This window comes from Filicampus tigris, chromosome 1 (genome assembly GCF_054856515.1).
Source record: "Filicampus tigris isolate MCC_2025a chromosome 1, RoL_Ftig_1.0, whole genome shotgun sequence".
NCBI lineage: Eukaryota > Metazoa > Chordata > Actinopteri > Syngnathiformes > Syngnathidae > Filicampus > Filicampus tigris.
Window position 1 is genome coordinate 36,442,415 of NC_141217.1, and position 21,275 is coordinate 36,463,689.

General features: G+C 41.9%; 1 protein-coding gene across 1 annotated transcript in view; it reads right to left on the reverse strand.

Moving 5' to 3' along the window:
* Window positions 1-18,487, reverse strand: part of LOC147153901 (IQ motif and SEC7 domain-containing protein 1-like) — a 68,106-nt gene extending 49,619 nt beyond the window's left edge. Inside the window, exons 1-2 of the mRNA XM_086037534.1 lie at window positions 17,978-18,487; window positions 12,740-14,180 (exon numbers count right to left, since the gene is read on the reverse strand). Coding sequence (XP_085893660.1) covers window positions 12,740-13,368 — 629 coding nt within the window. The 5' untranslated portion in view covers window positions 13,369-14,180; window positions 17,978-18,487. The remainder of the gene's footprint in view (window positions 1-12,739; window positions 14,181-17,977) is intronic.
* Window positions 18,488-21,275: the final 2,788 nt, after the last annotated feature.

Here is a 21,275-nt window from a genome sequence, read left to right on the forward strand (position 1 = left end):
GATAACATGAAAAAGAAAGAGAAAAAGAGAAACAGAAAAAAAGAAAATGGAAGAAAAAGAGAGACAAAAGACAGACCGATAGAAAGTTAAGAAAAACAAGAAAATAAAAAAAATAAAACAGAAAGAAAAAACAAAAAGGTGAAACAATAAAAAAGAAAACGAAAATGGAAACAAAACAAAAAGAAGGGAAATAGGTACAGAGAAAAAAAATGGAAAAGAAAATATATAGAGAAAAAGAAAGAAAACAGAAGGGAAGAAAGAAGGGAAGGGGAAACAAAAAAGAAATATAATACAAAGACAGAATTGAAATGACAATAATAGAAAGCAAAATGTTAAGAAAAGGAGAGCGAATCAATGGATAGAAAGAGAAGTGAAAAAGAAAAAAGGAAAATAGGGGAAGAAAAAACAACAGAAGGAAAGAAGAGAAGTAAAAGAGGGAAGAAAGTCAGACAAAAAGGTAACAAAAGGAAGAAAAAGAGAACAATAAATTAAAAGTGAAAAAAAGTGAATATGAAACAAAGAAAAAGTGTAAAGACCCAAAAAAAGAGATGTAGAAATAGAAATAAACAAGAACGAGAGAAAGGTAAGAAATCAAAAGGATAGAAATGAAAGAAAGAAAAACCAAAATAAAAGGAAAAGAAAGAAACAGAGAAGACAGAAAGAGGGACAGAAAGGGAAAGAAAGAAAGACAAAAAAATCAAAAGAGAGCGAGCATGAAAGAAATCAAGCAAGAAGGAGGAAAAGAAAGAGAAATGTCAGTGAGGACACATGAAGGAAGACAAGGATGTCAAGTGTGGGTCAGGGGCGTGTTCATGGAGCGATTCGAGGGGAGAAAAAAGTCAAAATCTTATAAGAATCAAGTCTGATTCGAATTAGACTAAAGTTTGTTTATATCATATTATGAAGTTGATTTATTTATGGGTGATTCTCAGAAAGAATGTTCAAACGCTGTGACCCACTTCCAGTCAAAATTTGCTTCCCTTTATAATCAATCACCAAGATTTCACTTCTTACAAGATTGCAAACATACTGCAGCAATAAAATGAGCAACTTGATTGAGATTTGTGCTGTCCTTTGTGTGTGAATGTATTTTGAGTGGTATATAGAAAAAAATCAAATTTGCATAAACTTCATTTTTGTGACATGCCAACATGCCCATGTAATTAAGAGCCCTTTATACTTTTTTTTTTTTTTAATTCCACAACGACCAACTACGCTATGTGTAGAGCGTGGGGTCCAGTTTTATTGATAACACACATTCAGTAAAATAGATTGATACGTTTATTTCACTCAAGTTGCATGCACTATCTTCTTGACGTGTTCCTGAGCATGAGTATGCAGGATTGAAAAGGTGTGCAGGGCAGCTGCAGGCATTTCGTAAGCAGGCAAAGCGAACAAGTTGTGGTGTTTACGTGACCCTAATGTAACACTACGTAACATAACAGCCATTGTTCATTCTGAGGTCATTTTCTCACATATAAAGGATCATTTGTACCTGAATATCTTTGTAGGAAGGTAGTGATGTTGTTCAAATGAACAAATAACTAATTTACCAATGTTTTTCTACTTGAGTGCTTAGTGCCTGGTGGTCAGGTAACAAGTCCTCCGAAACAATGGAGTACCTCGACATTTGACAATTTCTTGCAAACAAAGGGCTGAGTGAACTATCGCTATTTATTCATAGCACACCGCAGGAAGGTTTGATTTAAAGCATGTATCATTTTTACATGGTTTTGACCAAGTTTATTTTTGGGCTCTCATGTCACACTCGTGGATCATATTTTCTGAGAATCACCTTTATCTATTATGGGAAAATTTTGGAGAGCGGTCAATACAGCCAACAGCATGCTAAATGCTAAAACTAAATTTAGCACGAAAGTCCATCTAATCCGGTCATCAGCTTTCACTCAGAGGGTGGCCGCAAGCTGAGATGTTAGTTTTTGCTTTTTTAGCATGTGTTTATGGCTACCAGAATAGATTGATGGCAAACGTATTCAATGTAGGTGCCGCTGTTTTGGCTAGCAAATTGTGTGAAAAACACAGATAATTACACTGGCCACTAGGTTTTTTTTCTCTTGACCCAAATAGGAAGATTGAGAGAGGCATTATTATTATTATTATTATTATTAATATTATTATTATTTTTATTATTATTATTATTATTGTCATGTCATGTCATCTTCCAAACCGCTTATCCTATACAGGGTCGCGGGGAGTTGCTGGAGCCTATCCCAGCCGTCAATGGGCGAAGGCAGACTACACCCCGAACTGGTCGCCAGCCAGTCGCAGGGCATATTATTATTATTATTATTATTATTATTATTATTATTATTATTATTATTATTATTATTATTATTATTATTATTATATATCATAGCATTGTTTTAATTTTTTTTAATTACAATGTATAATTTTAAATATAGTTAGTCATTTACTGACACAGTTTAACAAGATAAATGAATCCAAACTAACTAAAAAATACTGATATTTTTGGCTTTAATTATACTGCAATTAAATTATTTTAAACAAGTTCTTTAAATTATTCACAATAAATAGAGATAAATAAATACCAACTCGATAAAAATGAAGACGTACATTTTAATTTAGCCGTGACTTGACTCTTTCTAAGTACGGGCTGCTCAATGGGCCATATTCAAGAATGGAGCAGGCCACCCTTTGCCCACCCTTGTAGACTAAAATACCAAATCACAAGGACTGTGAGATTAGTTGATCTGTACGGGGAAGGGGTGGGCGCCACCTGAAGGATGAGGCAGTGGTTGTCGGAGGGAGGGAGGATTGGGAGGAGGGCTGGTGACTGTGACCCTTACCTTGCCTGCTCGTGGTGCTTGTTGGCGGGGGGCAGGGCGCAGGGAGGCTTGGGCAGACGGAGGCGCGCGGGGCAGCAGTACTGATGGTAGGAGGCGTGGCTGTTAGGAGGGAGGCTGGACGAGTAGAGAGAGGAAGAGGAGGAGGCGGAGGAGGAAGGAGTGGTGATGCTGGACGGACGACAAGAGGAGGCGGGGGCGCTAGAGAGACAGGAAGTGAGAAAGGAAGAGAGAGCGAGCCAGAGGAGAGAAAAGAAGGGAAAATAAAGTCAAGAGAGGAACAAACACAGAAAGGTAGACGACAACGACGACAACACACAGGCACACAAACAGACACCATTAGCACGGTCAGAGCTTAGCACAGCGATATTGCAATCATTAGTCATGTTAAAAGCATAAAGCACACCTACGTCAACATTAGCTTAGCGCACAGTCAATAGCAGAAGCGTAGCCATCGGTGCATGGTCTTGACCGTTAGCTGTGTGTGACTATGTTAGCGATTAGTAGCACAACATGGTTAGCTGTGCGTATGAGAGAAAAGCAGACAGCTTATGCTTAGCACACAATCAGTCTGTTAGTACTAGTTAGCCGTGAGCATCACAGAGGTACGTGTACAGTGTACAGTGAGAAGGAGGATGATGCACATACAAACATACATACATACATACATACATACAGTAGATTGTTTACTAGAAGTGGAGGACTGTCAGACTAAGTTATCAATTTTGGGGCTTGGGACTTGCTTGGTTAAAACTTAGGGAAGACACCACTTGATTTTGACTTGGTTTTCATGAAGGCTCCACTTGACTTGAACTATATCACTTGACAAGTCTTGTTTACAGATGGAAGTCGCCGTTTTCTCGACAGTTTGACATTTGTTTTCAGTTTGACAATATGTTTGGTGTAGTGCACGCAAAGCTGGCAACCCAGCAGTATGCTATGAAGCAGAGTGCAGAGGCCACTCCGGAGATTTGTACATCTGGATTCAAGTAGTATGTTTTTAATCAAATCAGGAAAAAGAAGCGTGATGGCAAGGTTTGAAACTCAAACATAAGAGACGCAAAAACCATAAGATCTAGCTTCATCTTCTCACCATAAAACCTACAAAGACAGGTAGGCTGTGTTAAGATAATCAATAGCTGGCATGTTGGTTGGTTATGAATAGGGATGGACAATCACCCCCCCCCCACTGCCCCCCAAATGATACAGATAACAGATATATACAAATCAGCCGTTTGTATATTGTATTGCAGTGTTTTTCAAACTTTTTTGAGTCAAAGCACATTTATTTCATTGAAAATAAAATCCCGCGGCACACCACCAGCTGAAATTGTGAAAAAAAATATATTTTCACAATATAAGTGTTATATTGTTTATATAAGCATTTTTTAGCATTGAAGAATGACATTATACTGTATTATAATGTCTTGAATAGGAATTAAATAAACAAGGAAAAAAGTATTTTATAATGTTTCATTGGATACTTAGTGTGAAACATGGGCCTGTTTGGATAAACATGCGTCACTAATTCGCTTGTCTCTAAACAAAGACTATTAGCTACCTGTTGCTGCTGCTGCTACTACTTACTGGTATGGAAGAGTACTACAATGTCGTAACTACATGATTATGCTGCCAATCACTAAACCGCACAGGCACACAAATGAGATAATTTCCCATGGCACACCTGACAATATCTCACACTGATGTGTCGCGACACAGAGTTTGAAAAACACTGGTGCATTGTATATATATATATATATATATATATATATATATATATATATATATATATATATATATATATATATATATATATATATATATATATATATATATATATATATATATATATATATAGTATAATCAGCAGGGAACATTTCGGCTTCCGTATGGCGGTGATGGAGTTGCAAGGCTGCGAGCGGTGGAGCGAACAAAAACAGTGTGTCGGCGTTGTTGGACCTCCGTTCTGTATGTTGCAGGTAACACTTCAAACATGCTAACATCACCCCGACACAGTTACCGGGGGTAGAAAAAAGAAACCCGCTCAACTCCAACAACTTATCCCCGCTACCTGGAGAAGTGAAAGCAGACAGAGCCAACGATATCCGTAATTACTGAAGCAATCGGCATATACATAGCAACATCTATGCGTCCATATGCTTTTGTCGAGGAGCCGGGCTTCAAACGTTTATTAGACATGCTGGAACCCCGTTACAATGTTCCATCCCGGGCGCATATTAGCAAGACCGTGCTCGCTCCCTGTCATAAACAATCGCACAAGAGCATGAGCTGTCCTCTGCTGCGCCCTAACTCTAAGAAGCAAGTTAAAAGTTACTAGTTGGCAAGTGCTACCTGACTTGATCTGCAACCTCATTCTATCCATACAAGAAAGGGGGGTTTCCTGTGTTTAATTATATATATATTTATATATATATATATGTATACTTTATAAATTAGCTGGCCAAGATGTTCACTGACGGGCTGATTGACATCAGAAAGGAGAACTGCAGTTGAAGAAAGGAGGCCAGTCATGTTGTCACGGGCAACCGCGGAAAATCAAGAAACATGTTGTCACGGTAACAAGGCCTACGTGTGCATTACAGTCGACTCTCAATGCTGCTGCTTGAATCTGCTCACGCCTCCAAAGTCGCACAAAAGCAAAGAACAACACAAAAAAACATCGTCAATAATGTCAGGCGCCATACGTGGGAAGAGACTCACCTCTCTCTCTCTCTCTCTCTCTCTCTCGCTCATTCTCTCTCTCTCACACACGTGCACACGCACACACGCACAAACACAGAACACCCCCATATACATTAACACACCGCACAGAAACACACACACATACGCATAAACACAGAAACATACGCTAGTGCTGTAGTCATAGACCATACCAACCGAGACCAAGACATCATAGAAACTCGAGAGTATCGAGACCGAGGCAAGACCAAGACTGTAAAGATCAAAGAAAAAAACAGACAGCATGAAACATCCAGAACAAAACGACCGGTATCTTTTTATTCATTACGTTTGAAACAAAAGCAACTTCTGCTGTTGTTTTTTAAATACTCCAGTGAAGCAAATTCAACTTCTACAATTATGCAATCATACTCTTTAAAACTGACTCATGAGCCAGAAAAAATGTCAGGCTTGGTCACGACCGGTCTTGATAAAAAAATCCTGAGTCCGCACTGTCCGGGACCGAGACGAGACCAAGTAAAAATGCCTTTAAGTGCGAGACGAGACAGAAACCGTTAAAAAGTAGCCTCAAGACTGGTTTTGAGACCAACACCGATCTTGAGAACTACAACACCAACACACGCACTCAACACACACACACACACACGGACACCCCAACACACATTCACAAACACGCTCAAACACACACACACACACACACTTGCACACACTCGAGGACCCCAGGGTGACATATTGCGGCTCGCCTCGGACAGGTAATTCATCACATCGCTATTCATATTGGCTGGCCTAGTTTCCACAGCAGCGCGCGCACACACAAACACAAGTCGCACAGACGCAAACAAAAACACACACACACACAAGTTTCAAACGACACCGTGAATGTTATCACGTGAGACTCTTGTGAGGAGACAAGACGTGCCTCCCAGACTCAAGCAGTAATCTTGCTCCGCACGCATCAAATAATGCGTCATGGCAAATCATCATTTCAATCAATCAATCAATTTACTACTTGTGTTGTCACGTTTTCCACATATTGATGTTTCACGTGTACGTAGCAATGAAGGAAGTAGAGACGTTGAGTTTTTCAATCTGGAAATATTGTGTTGAGTTTGTGTCAACTAAAGATGGAAATATTAAGGTTGGTTGTACTCTCCAGACAAGTCAACAAAGTGTTATTTGGCTTGAAAAAAAAAGAAACACATCAAATTTGAAGAAACCTTTGAGGCCCTATTTTTGTGCTGAGCATAAGTCTTGTGGATGATATAGTTGGCCGCACGTGACGTGGGCACTTGCACCGGTCGTGCATCTTGGTCTGAAACGTAATAGAGTAATCCCCCACAAACCATATTCACAGTTCACTATTGACCTACTTTTTTTTTCCTGTGGAACCTTTCCTCAGCTATTTGTTGATAAACCCACCTGGAGTGGGGCCTTGTGATGAAAATGCCTTGATTTTTTTTTTTTGTGGTAAGACACGTGCAAAATTTGATAGTGCACTCCAGATATAATAAGACCACCATCAATTGACATTGCTTTTCTTGCATTGGAAGGAAAAATCCACCAACTGATATTTTATTCATTATTTATTAATGGGTAATGGACCATTAATATGGGCGGCGGGGCGGCTTTGTCCCGATCCCCCGCAAGTTGTGTGGGTCCACTGTATTTGTGTTTTTGTGCTCTTTCTGAAATTCCCCAAATATTGAGAGGAGTAATTTCACATTTTTTTTGTTTTGTTGGTGTGACTATCCATAACAACCCAATTATTTTGAAGACCCACAATTTAAGGCTTGTGGATGCCCATAGTTGGAGAACCACTGACTTGGAAAATTTGATCCATAAAGAGACTCGCCTGCTAATAGACACCCGTGTGTGTGTTTTTGTGGGCGATAACATTGGCTGCAGTACCACAGATGGCCACTAGGAAGTTTCCCTTTTGTAGGCACAGAAATGCTCGCTTGCCAAGAAGAAGAGCTAGCTGGCAGGCTGGCGGCCATGTTCACGCTCACGCTGATCTGCATGAGCCTCCTGAACTGTTTCCATGACAACCCCCTCCCATCAGCACCAGCCGCCTTTGTGTCTCATTTGAATGCCGCCTAATAAAGACACACTGTGTGCGTGTGTGTGGAGGTGGGGTATGGCGAGATGTATGCTTGTGTTGTATTTGGAATGAAGTTGCAAAAAAGAGCACGGAAAGAGAGAGAACGCAGAACTCCACCAAGGCTTAAAAAATGTGAACTTGTTGCCTTAAAAGGGCATATTACGGTAATTTGACTTTTTAGTATCTGTATACAAATAGTTGTGTCTCATTTTTTATAATATTTTTTTCTATGACTGAGATGGTGTCAACCCCTCAGTAATCCACACTAATATTACCGTACTCATTCTTTGTAGAGGATTAAGAATATATGACTGTGATTATTGTTGTATTGTCTGTCTACATGTGTTACTATACCATTTGCGCTCAAATATTGGTTGCTTGGAGGGATAACACCACAACACCGATGCTACTTGTTAGCCCTTCTATGGGGTTTCCCATGATGTGTTAGCATTTGCGCTAGTGGACTTTCAGGCCCATTTATGTGCTTGTTTTCAACACAGAGTGTAATTCTCTTCTTTTATGTTTAGTTTCAGTAAACGTCAACTGGCAATGGCAATACAGGAAAAAGCCTCTTTTCTATCCGCCAAACAGCTGCTGGTTGTGAAGTGTAGCTCGTGTGTGGCGTGAGTCAGAAATTAAATTGCATACAGTCATGAGTCTCTCATGTGCAATTACCAACCGACAGGTGGGGGACAGGCCAGCCTCACTGTCAACACTGACATTCAGACCAAGCAAGGTAGGTGGAGATAAACCTTGTAGGATCTGTGTTTGTTGTGAGCATCTGTTTTGAAGGTCTAGTTGCGCTATAGAGTGCTTCGAGCCTTTCAGATTACCGACAATGTAGGGCTGCACAATATATTGAAAAAAATATCAATATCGTGATAATGGTCTACGCCAAGGGTCCCCAACTACTGGGTCACGGACCGGTACCAGGCCGCAGGCCACTTTGGACCGGGTCGCACAGATGACAGAAAACATACAGTACTTCTGGTTTATTTATTATCCGAGGTTAAAAAAATATATATATTTTGAAAAGTGACTACATTCTCTCCGTTACATCCATTTATGACTGACTCTTAACTCATGTCAAGTTGTCTCCATCGCGTAATGCTAATATTAAATGCACAAGCTAGCAAATGAGTAAAAATAAACAGATGTATTTGGAAAGTTTCCTTGCAATGGGGAAAAGGCCCAGTGAGAATTCAACACAAAAGCCTATGCCCAAGAAAAAAAAGAAGGATACATTTCACAGACAATACCAGAAGGCGTACTTGAAATATGTGCCTTGAGAGCGTCATACTTGGTGGCTAACCGCTTCGCTAAGGCTAAGAAGTCATTCAATATTGATGAAGAAAAAAGAAAAAAAAACAGCGGATTTGCGAAACCCCCATTCATAACAACCCCCCCCCCCCCTCTGTCTCCTTCACACACTATTGCCACCCAATAGTTGGACATTATTTAGGGGTATTAAGAGTAATTGGCTAAGAAAAAATTGAGCTTGATTATTTTGCTGCATGAAAAAAATGAACATTCATTAGCTACAAAAAATGTCATTTCTTTAGGTATGTTAAATATCGCAACAATATGGATATAGCTATAGTCAACATCCATATCGCATATTGCATGTTTTCCCAATATCGTGCAGCCCTACAACATGCATTGCGGGCCGACATATCGGTGGGCTAGCCCCGCTAACAAAGCGTTATTTGTCATTGGTCATGCCTAGTATGTGTGTCGGCTGTCATAGTTGCGGAAAAGGCGGAAACGTTTTGTTTAGTCTTCCGAGAATCATTACAAACCAGGGATAAGCGGTATAGATAATGGATGGATGGATGGATGGATGGATGGATGGATGGATGGATGGATTTGACGCCCACTCAAAAGACAAAGATGACTCTGGCTGCCCAGCCCTCTTTTTCATAGTGAGCTGTTGCCATGGTTACAAGATACAGTGAACGTTCTTGGTTAGCATTCTGGAAAGAACTTCACATTCAAATGCAGGCGTGCTGTTGTTTCTTGTGTCCTCGTTAATAGTTTTCAGACAAGAAGATACAACACCCTGGACTGCTCCCTGTGCGTTATTTGAAGGCTTTACCGTACCTACTTTACCGTAAAATATGTGCTAATTTTGATTAGCATGTCTGCCTTTAACTGTATGATTGCATTTAGCGAGCGGGCGTTTGTTGTTTAATCCATTGTTTTAACATGCCAGTTTTGCATTTAACAACATTGTGACAAAAAATTTAAGTAATAAGATTTTGCCTCCTATTTTTACAAAGTAGAACAGGTTGTAAAGTGCCCTACGATAAGAGGCTACTTTTGAATGTACAATACATCAGAACACGTCGCAGCACTGAATTTAGTTGACTAGTTTGGCTATTGTGCGCAGACGTGTATATTGTACATACATAACTGACAAGATCGATATAGGTCACACTGGGCAGTACTTGTGTCAGCAATCCAAATCGCCAACCAAATGTAATTTACAGCGTACCCCCCCCCCCCCCCCAACCCGCTTCCAAAATAAAGATCGGAAACAAGAGCTGTCTTCGTGGGAGCCACAGAGGAGGATGACAAATAAGTCAACTGAATGAGTCACGGCCATATTTCAGCCGCCTGGGAGAAGCCTGCCACGCTTGTCAGCATTAGCGAGCGTCGTGCACGCTTAGCGTACGTTGGTGAGCGCGCACCTTCCAGCGGGCTGTCCGCAGTTGCATAGCAACAGCAGCCACTGTGACCAGCGCTTATTGTCAGACGCTATGGGAAAGGAGACGCCGGCGATTCGCACGGGACAACGTTTACTTCCTGATGGGTGCTCTGAAAGATCGCGTTGCCAGGCAACTAAGCTCGTGGTGACGACTGCGGCCGACGACAGTCGACGACTTCGCTCGCATATGTGGCATCGTGTCCGAGTTTTCCCGACAGTCAGCAAACGCTCATGTAGTTCAGTGATTCCTAACCACTCAGTCGCAGCACGTTAGCGTGGAGTGAGCGAGCACCAGGTGTGCCGCGGCAAATGATCCAATGTACCTTAATTGGTTCAAAAAGTATTTCAGTAAGCTCCTCGTACTCAGTTAACAATTGGCATTGTTTTGTACTCTTTCTCAAACATTCCAAGCTAGATAAAGCTTTATCTAACTACGAAAACAGTACAGTGACTGGCGTCAAAAAAGTGTATACTTTGAAGTGATAAATCTCAACTGAGACAACCCTGTCGGAGGAAGGGCTAGGTTTTAACCTTGGTTGTTAGTAGAAATTACAGTTCACCCCATGTGCAAGGATTTTTTTTCTGAAGTTCAATCATCTGTAATCTTGTTTATTTTAAAGGGTAACAAACGTTTGGGGTCAGTTATAAACAAATTCAGGGGTGTGTCAATTACTGTCATTTTTTTTTTTTCTCCAAATAATGTTTTTTGTTCATCTGTCTATGCCAGTGGCATATTGTGATAGGCGGAACAATTCTTTTCCACTTGCTAGCAGAAGGAATAATTAACCTGTGAATTAACTTGTTTTCATACATCGTAAAAATAACATTGTGTTCAACTAAAGAGGCCCACTTTTCACACTTTTTGGTGACATAGACTGGTGAGGTGCAGTGAGTTTTGTCTAATCCAAAACATTGTATTTACCTTGGCTCAAAAAAGGTTGGGAAACAGTAACTGGTCTTTCACTCTGTCCCATTTCCACATGCAAAACAAGAATAATCAACAATGTCCGCATGGCGCAAGAACGAGAGGTACTCGTGCCGTGATTGACATCAACACACTAAGCCTAAACACCATCGACGTCAAAGGATGCATTCTGCTCAGATTTAGCATGTTAGCATAGCACCTGCAAAAGAGAAGTTGCAATGTTGCCATCACAGTCCAAAGTAGCACGAGTCAACCTCTAAAGTCAAGTAACGGTTGAACAAATATTGCAATTTGACCAGGAAATACAAATTGTAAGGTGGTATTATATAACAATAAGACCTATGAAGCAAAATACACTTTTGAATGTCTCGTTTACAAATACTTGGATCTCTGGAGTGTCGGCTCACACGTCAAATGTGAAAATAAACAAACAAGTAAATCAAGGCTGGCTCATTTACATGGAATGGGACCGCCTCCTCAACACAGGCTAATTTCAACGCAACTCGAAATAACGGGAAAATCGGTCCACTTGTTGCAGGTAAAATTCGACAGCTTGATGGGGAAGTGGTTCATCCGCCTGTGAAAATGCAATCCATGCTTTTTTTAACTGTCTTTTGGGGGGCTTGTGTCCGCTTCGAAGTTTGCGCTGTTTTGTTTAAAACCTGGGGCTTAACAAGTAGCTCCGCCCCAGCTGTCATGGTAACCGTCCTCTGCATGAGCCTAACAGTAGAAGGGGGTGCGGCGAGCAATGCCTTCTGCTTGAAACAGGATTGCCCCTTCAAAACAGGATAATTTCAGCGAGAGTGGAAACATGTAGTCTTGGCCTTCCGGCAATATCAAACATCTTTGATAATATCACGAGTCTCTCAGTTTTTGCGGTCATGTAACACAACCAACAACCAAGAGATGAGCCGGAAACAGGTAACTCTACCAAGAGCATGATGGGAAAACCTTGCATTGTAGAAAATAAGTACCTCAAGAATCTCGTTATAGTTTTGTAAATAGTGAAAATTCCAAAAATTAACAGTCTTTGTAAAATCTCAGTCTGAGATCAGGCTGTGACTAAAAACTGAATAAGTTTAAACATCTTTAAATGTCAGCAGATGTGGGATGATAGTTTTCCAAGGGTCTTTTCCAAATCTCCTCAAAGTCTCCTGATGTAGCTTAAGTTTAATGTAGACTCTAAATTGGGTGTGAATGTGACTGCGAATGAATGTTTGTCTACCCTGGGATTGGCTTGCAACCAGTCCAGGGCAGCTGGGATAGGCTCCAGTTCAACGGCGACATTTTTGGAAAACAAAAAACAAAAACAGAATGGATGGATGGAAAACTAGAGGGGTATGTTGAGGAAAGATAATCATGCTATAAAGGAACCTGGGACCTGTTTTAAGTTGTGGAAAAAAATATTTATGAACTCCTTTGTGTGTTTTCTCATGCAACTTTGGTGTGTGCATCTCTGGAAAAGTCAAGCAGTAACTTACGCTTTGTGGTGGTGCAGCGTGTGGGCGTGGTGGTTGTTGGCGGCGTTACTCCTGTGCAGGCGCTCCAGACGCTCCTTCTCCTTCTCCACAAAGTTGGTGTTGGTTCCGGTGCTGGTAGACGCTGACCGGCTCAGGCGGCTGTGCCCCCGGGGCTGCTCCCGGGGGGGAATGGGAGGCGGTGGCGGGGGAGGAGCCGGCGTGGGGACCTGCGAGGTGGCGGCGGTAACGTGGACCGCCGAGGTGCTGTTGTAGTGGTGGTGCTGGTGGTTGTGGCTGGCATTGAGCGGGATGGACGTGGGAGGCTTGCTGTGGTGGTGGTGGTGGTGGTGGTGGTTCTTGGCGGGAACAGACGAGAAGTGAGTGGGAGGCGGCGGCGGGGGAGGAGGGGGAAGACGAGGCTCCGGAGGAGGTGCGGGTGGAGGCGGGGCAGCAGGCTGGCGGTCCAAACGCAGGTCCTTGTTCTCTTGGCTGAGGCGGTCTAGCTGGACCTCCAGCTCGTCAATGCGCCGCCTCTGCGTTTCCAGAAGCTTCTGCTGGCTTTCGATGATGTTGTTGAGTTCAAGGAGGTACTCCACCGCACGATTCGGACTTTCCGGGCTGCCCTGGCCCGGGCCTTGATTAGCGTCCATAGCTAGCAGTCAACTTGATGTCAAAGACAGAATCTACGAAGCAACTAGCAAGAGAAGCTAAAAAAAAAAAAGTGACTTCCGATTTGAAGTCCTCAGAACATCTATAAAACAAAACAAAAAACTACTTGACTAGCAGCTAACTAAGACCCGCCCTCCCCCCCACTGGCAGAAAGTGGGGGGGAGAGGACCGGTTCTTCTTCAAGGTCTGATGCGAAGATCAAGATGGATCCGGCACTCTCTGGCGCTGATCGGAAGGCTTGGCGGACTCGTGGAGCATTTCTGCTTCAGTCAGGACTCTCCGGTGGCCTTCACATCCGCAACGGAGGAATACTCAGAAGCCATGATGGAGGAAAAACAGGACAAAATCAAGCACTGAAGGAGTTTACTCCAAGCTGAGGTCCAATCAATTAGTCACTTGTATCCACTCTGTTAATACCAGCAGGAAGTGGCCATCTTTCAACACGTTGTCGAAATCAGATGTCATTGTATCAGTGTCTCATTCACATAGCAAGTTTACAAAACCCCCCCAAAAACAAACATAAAAAAAACAACAACAAAAAACAGGACAACTATCCAGCTAATTCCCACATGGGAAAATCCTTCAGGTGCCAGAGAACCACTGGATAACGAGTCTGTTCAATCCTCCATCTCCTCACATGGAGAAACGCTTGGCATGTTCCTCTGCTGTGAAGCTCGACCCAGAAAAATGTGGGCTCTTCCCAGTACGGAGTTCACCAGGACTGCGCCTCATCCCACAGTTGCTGCAGGCGGATGGTCATCCGGTGTCATGTCCGGGATTTTCCTTCCGGATCCTTCTTGGCGGCACGCGTCCGTTCCATGAAAGACAAGTGAAGAACATGAAAAGATGAGGACGGTGGCAATCATTGCCAACATCACAGTAGAGCTGCAGCTATCGAATATTTTTCTCTTCGAATATCCTACTAAAAATTGAAATTCTATCAAATAATTGAGTATTTGGATAAAATTTAAAAAATACCATTTTTGGGGGGCTTGGTCAAAGAACATTAATAATACAGATAGAAGAGAAAATCACACATTTCACTTGATAATGAACAATCTATTGTCTTTTATTTTTAATGGTATTTCTTCTCGAGTGAGCTATGAGATGAAGTGATGTCAGAACCACAGTAGCGGTTCTTGCAGGCTAAAACAGCACATTTGAATAAGCCCGGTTTGTTAAAAAAATGATCAATAGGAACTGTAACTGTGTCAGGATGTCAGCATCAAAGTGCGCATCGTCATTTTCAACTAAACTGCCTTTGAAAAGTAGTCCGACGTCTCTTTCCAGCCTAAATCGGGCGGTCGCTTAGCGACTAGCTTCTAGCCAATAGCCGCCAGCGCTGGTAACAGGCGCTGTACTATACAATGTCAGCGTAACAAGACGTTTTTTTTCGCATCCTTAATTTGCAATCGAACTTGATTTCAGGATAGCGTTGTGTTGCTTTTGGTGGCAATATAAACTGGGAGTCCGACTATCGAGCCTCACAAGTCAGACGCCATGCCACTACCAGGAACAGTTTCCAAATAAATACTACCAAGGACCCGGTGTCCGTTTATTACTTGGTATGATTTGTTTTCGCCAAATTTCAAGTGAATTAATGAAACTGATGTTAGGCGCTGATTTTTTTTCTAGCTTTCCAGGGATGTGTGTGGGGCGGGGGGCAGCACATAGTGAATGCTAGAAATGATGATCAAACTTTTATGCCAAGCTATTACGGTAGGGAATCATTTGAATTTGAATGAATTTGGTTCCTCTTTTCATTTCAGGTTCCAAAGGACTCTCAATTCTGATTCTTTTAGGGGGCAGAGATGGAAAAACTTTGCATGTTTTAAATTAAAGCCATCCATTTTTTAGCGGCCCACGGCATAGACTAAGCATCAACATTTGACACGGCCCGTGTCATTTGTCTGCACTGGGTGGCAACGCCAAAGAAAAGATGTTTGTTTTCATCTCTAATTTGTTTGTTTGATGTGTGACCTCTGGTTTTAAAGCAATCGGGGATTCAAAGGAGGGTTTGGCTTCTGGGCAGGGTCCTAATTTTTAATAGTAGTGAAAAACATGGGGAAGAATTCAAACGTAAGAGTGTGTGACCTCAGTCTTTAAAACAATCAGAGTTTCAAAGTTGGGTTTTAAAGGTGATTATACCTTCCAGCTTTTTTTTTTAGCAGTGACTATAAAATTGAGTCGAAAGGTCCACTGCTGAGATTGTCCCAGCACAGGAATTGATCACGAGCCACATAATCACCTACAGTTTCTAATCGGTCATGCTTTCAAAGGGGGGGTTTAAAGTGTCAAAGGTGATTAATCTCCAAGCAGTCACAATTTTTGACAGCTGTCCCAAAAATCTGTTGAAAAATTTAGCTGTCAGGATGTGTGACCTGTGGTTTGAAAGAAGTTAGGGATTCAAAGGAGGGTTTGAAAGGTGAGTTTAGCTTCTTAGCAGTGTGCCCATTTCGAACATTGTCTCTAAAATTGATTAAGAAACTCCATTCTTGAGATTGTCCCAGAATAGGAATTGATCCTAAAACCCCTGTTTCGAAAGTCAGGGGTGTTACCAACTGAGCCGTGTTCATTTCCTCATCAGTCAGGCTTTCAAATGAGTGTTGAAGGTTTCAAAGGCGCTTAATCCAAGCGGTCACAATTTTTGACAGCTGTCCCAAAATTCAGTTGAAAAATTCAGCTTTCTGGATGTGTGACCTCTGCTTTTGAAGCAGTCAGTGATTCAACTGAGAGTTTGGCTTCGAGGCAGGGTCCTAAATTTTAACAGTTGTTATAAAATTGAGTAAAAAAATCTAATGTAAAAATGTGTAACCTCAGGTCCGAGTTTCAAAGTGAGGCTTAAAAGATGAGTTTAGCTTCCAAGCAGTGTTCCCATTTTTAACAGTGGCTATAAAATTTGGTCCCGGCACAGGAATTGATCCCAAACCCTCTGCATCCAAAGTCTGGGGTGCTACCCACTGTTCCACGTGTAGTTCCACATCAGCCTTTCAAAGGAGCATTTGATGTTTCAAAGGCTAAGCTGTCACAATGTTGACAGGTCCCAAAATTCAATTGACAAATAACAAGTACATACAAAAGTAAACATGATATCTTTACACATCTTCACCTACACTGATGGATTGGTTTACTGTGTTAAAAAAATTGAGATGTCAAGGTGGCCCTTGGAAGATAAGTTTGGACATCCTTGGTTTAAAGCGAAGAAGCAAAGCAGCTGTTTTTGGAAGAAATTGCTTCAACTTCCATAATCCAAACCGCTTTTCCTCACGAGGGTCGCAGGGGTGCTGGAGCCTATCCCAGATGTCATCGGGAAGTGTGAGGTAAACCCCAAATTGGTTGCCAGCAAATCGCAGAGCACACACAGACAAACAAATATTCACACTCGCAATCATACTAAATTGGATGAATTCAGAGTGTTCAAATAACCTACCGTGAATGTTTCTGGAATGTTGGAAGAAACCAGTGTGCTATTTTCTTTGCCGTTGCTCTGCTTTTGTGTACTACCTCGCATAGATAGTCTACTTCTTTCTACCTCATGCACTCATTTGCTAGCTAACAGCCAATCAGAGTCTTCAATTGTCATAGACAGCCATTTCGCATTCTGTAATCGACGTCTCATTTGTGCATATCTTATCTAAAAACACACTGACACAAACATGTCTCATTTTTTCACAATTCTAAATGTGGATTTTTACTGAGGTTTGTTTCAATTTGTATTATGAAAGTGTTGGGCAAGATTAAAATATGTGTGCTTATTTAATGAAACCGTGACTGTGGATAGTATGATAAATAATGTCTTCTCAGCCATGCTAACTTACTGTAATGTTACAGTAATTGCGGCAGTGTATCAAGGGATCTAAGGAAACTACATCCATGTACAAATGGCAGGAAAGTCACGGGTATAAAAACAACAAGCCTTCCACTCTATGTGGGGGTGGTTTGAGAGTGACCGTGGGATAGCCACCACGGTGCTCCACCCCTGGTTGAGTAACCCCTTACCGCTAAAAAGGCACTTCATTGATCGGAAATACAACAAATATGCCCCGTCAGAGAGGACAAAGAATCGAATGGACAGTGCAGCGTGCGGTGAAGAGACTCACCTCTCTGGCGAAAACTGTCATCTCCCCCACTCAACCTCAGCCGTATTTGGGCAACCTGAGTTACCATTTTGCCATATTGTAGCTCACGATTAGTAGTCCCTAAGGCAAACCTACTTCCTGTGTACATACTCGTGACCAATCGGAGAAGTGAGTGATGTCGGCTTTTTTTTCCCCCCTGGCTGTTCTATACTGGCGATCTTATCTCCGCGGACAGCGTGTTGTCGACGTGCACGCGCGTGTAGGTGGATACATCGCTTTTCACGCAGCCTCATTTACGCCTTCGACACGCGCGCACACGCACGCACACCGTCGTGCAGCAACTGCAAAATGTCGCATGCTCTAGTACACACGACACGGCAGTGAATGCGCGGGCGCGCACGCACACAGCAGCGCATCCGTGTGGTGCGCGGTCACGACGAGGAAGGACGCAAGAAGTGTCACGGCTTTGACCACAAAGACGCGGATGAAGAGGATTATTGATGATGCTCACATGCCACGGCTGATGCTGCTGCGTCCTTTCCCGTTGGTCTTCAAGTCTGCTTCGCTTCCTCACTCATCATCCTCATCATCACCATCATTCCTCTGCGCCGCCGCTGCAGTGCTGGAAAAAAAAAAAAAAACGTTCCTCTTCCTCCTCCTCCAGCGCGCTGATGAAGAGGAGGCAGAGAACGAGGAGGAGGTGCTGACTCCAGACAGAATGCCAGCTGGGAAGCACACGAGGACGCGCGCGCTCGCGAGGCTATAGAGTGAGCGTCGCGCACGCGCATTGCGGACGAGCGCGAACCTGTGATTGATATGATACATGCTGACGTAAATACGCCCTTCCACACTATCAGACCACGTGAAAACACACTGACAGGTGGCGCTAGAACAGGGGTGCCCAAGTCCGGACCTCTTAAGCTCCTATCAAGCCTGTTTTAGATGTTTCCTCCCCCAACACACCTGATTCAAATGATCGGGATCCTTATCAGGCTTCTGCAAAGTTTGCTGATGAGATGATCATTTGAAGGTGTGTTGGAGGTAGAAAACATCAAAACCCCTGTCGCTCGAACTAAAATTGTTTTGGCAATCGGAAACAAAATTCTATAAGCTCTACAAATATCATCATTACCAATGTTAAAATACAACAAGAGTGCCCAGTGTGCCAGAGAATTTTGTTTCCTTCCTAAAAAAGGTAATATTATTGTGAGCCACTGCAACATTATGTACAGTCTAAAAAATTAAGATTGCGCTTTAATACAGGAAAATTACTGCATAATGTCTTGTAAGTGAAAGTTTAAAAAAAATAGTTATTTAAAAACTGTTTTATTTAAAAACAGTTTTTCAAGACAAAATGCAAGTGCCTGTGCTTTTGTGAATTAGCTCCACTGTTTGTAGCCATGTGGCTGCAGTGCACATCACTTGGCGATGATGTATAAATACTGAATTTAATTCAAGCGAATTTGGTTACATTTTTTTCTCTTGAACAGGTTGTGAACACTTATTTTGAAACTTTTTTTTAATCAAATAATTTCAGTGGCATTTAACAGTGAACATGCACTAAACAGCACTAAAAGTACTAAGCCAGATTGGTAAGTGTTTGAGATCTTGTCCAGAAATTGTATGTATCTGGAAAATTGCACCAATCTTTCTGGGTGTGTGTTGTTTACTCACCAACAGACGCTACAGTTGCTTGTTTACTTTCAAACTTAGCCTGTAGCAGACGTGAGAGTCTTGCATGCTGTGATCATGACATCTCTAATCATCTGGTGAAAGGAGACTTTGAATCACTCCACTTTCATCTATAAAGGCTTCAAACAATGAAGCGTGTATGAAGGAATAGAGAACATATTTTTTGTTGATTTGTTATATTTGTATTATTGTGAATGTTTTATCTCACTAGTTCTGTAAAGTGCTTTGTTACAACTGCAGCTGTTGCGAAAGTGCTACAGGGCTATATACTGTAAGTAACAATTTCGAAGGAAAATTGCTACAATGCTATCATGCTAACATTGGTATGCTAACATAGTGTAACTCAATATAGCAATCTGTGAAAGAAACGTGCAAAGCCAGATTGGTTATGCTTTCATATCTAGCCCTTTACTGAGGCACTATTTCTGAAGAAAATTGCTAAAATGCTAACCCTGAGAGTTAGTCGGGCAACGAATGGCAAGATGGCAACCTGATGGAGTCTGACTGATGACTCGAGTGTCCTAATACTTTTGACGGTACAATGCGCACACTGACTGCAGTTGTCTGTGTGATGCCAGCCAGCTGGCAACCATCTGAGGCCACATACACAGGTATGTCATATAATAATAATAATAATAATAATAATAATAATAATAATAATAATAATAATAATAATAACAGCTGATTGATTGGAATGGGATGTCATTAAGGATTCCGACTCGTTGCAGTTGAATCCGAAAAATATGCAAATGTATACACACATAATGTGATACACAAGTGTGTGCGTGCGTTGGATTGCATCTGGTGTGCGTGCGTGTGCGCGCGTGCGCGCGTGTGTGCAGGAGAAACACTCACTGGCGATGATGAAGATGATTCATCTCAGCAGCATGGTGGCGGCGCTCCTCTGCGGTGTGTCCACCTCCATGATGATGAAGAAGAAGAAGAAAACGAAACAGATGGCCTGCACCACCATCCTCCTCCTCATCAGCTCACACAGACTGGCTGCGGCGGATGGCCCCAAGATCCTCTCGCTCATGGTGGGAGAGGTTCCCCTCTCTCCGCAGAGAGATGCTGCTGCTCCTGCTCCTGCTGCTGCGCGCTGCAGAGGATCTTGAGAAGCCACACTGACGATGATGATGATGATGATGATGATGATGATGATGATAATGATACTATGATATGTAAAGAATGACTACTACTCCCATTACTACTATTACTAATTATAATAACAACACATGTATTATTATTATTATTATTATTATTATGATGATGATGATTATTACACTCTCTCTGGTTCGCTTCACTCATACATACATAAATGCATACATACATATATACATACATACATACATAAATATGGGCACTTTAACGTTTTGTGCCGGTCCGTCCTCCGTGCGCGACCTGGTTACCCTTCTGTCATCATCCCTCCGTCCTTATTCATAAAAATGATCGTCTTCCGACCCCTTCTGTCTGCCTCGGGGCAGTATCCTTAGCATTACAAATAAATAAATAAAATAGTGGTATAACCCAATTATTTGCTTTTTTTTTTTTTTTTTTACCCAATTTGTTATGTTCATTTAACCCTAAAAGTTGGGTCAAAACGGAATAACCCAATTTTTGGGTTCGAATTGACCCAAGTCTGGGTCGGTCCTTATTTAACACAGCAATTGGGTCAAATTTAACCCCGAAATAGTTACTTTTGACCCAACTGTGACCCAACTGTTTTTAGAGTGACATATGTAACCACTTATGTACATACGTACATATGTACATATGTACGTACACTTGGCTTTTTTTGCACCATGGCCGAGACATACTTTTTTTTTTTTCCCCTGGTGTGCTTGTGCACCCCCTGATATATTACGCCCTTGGCGATCTCCCACTTTGCCCATAGCAAGATCCGGCTATACATACATACATACATACATACATACAATGTATGCATACATACATGCATGCATACATATATACAAGTAATACTCTAAAATTACATATGTACATATAGGCATGCATTCAGTTATTTAAGGTCCAACTGCAGTGTACAAAATAGTCATAATATAATCTTTAGAGATGGATACAGTACACACAATCTGTATGTAATTACACATGGACCCATG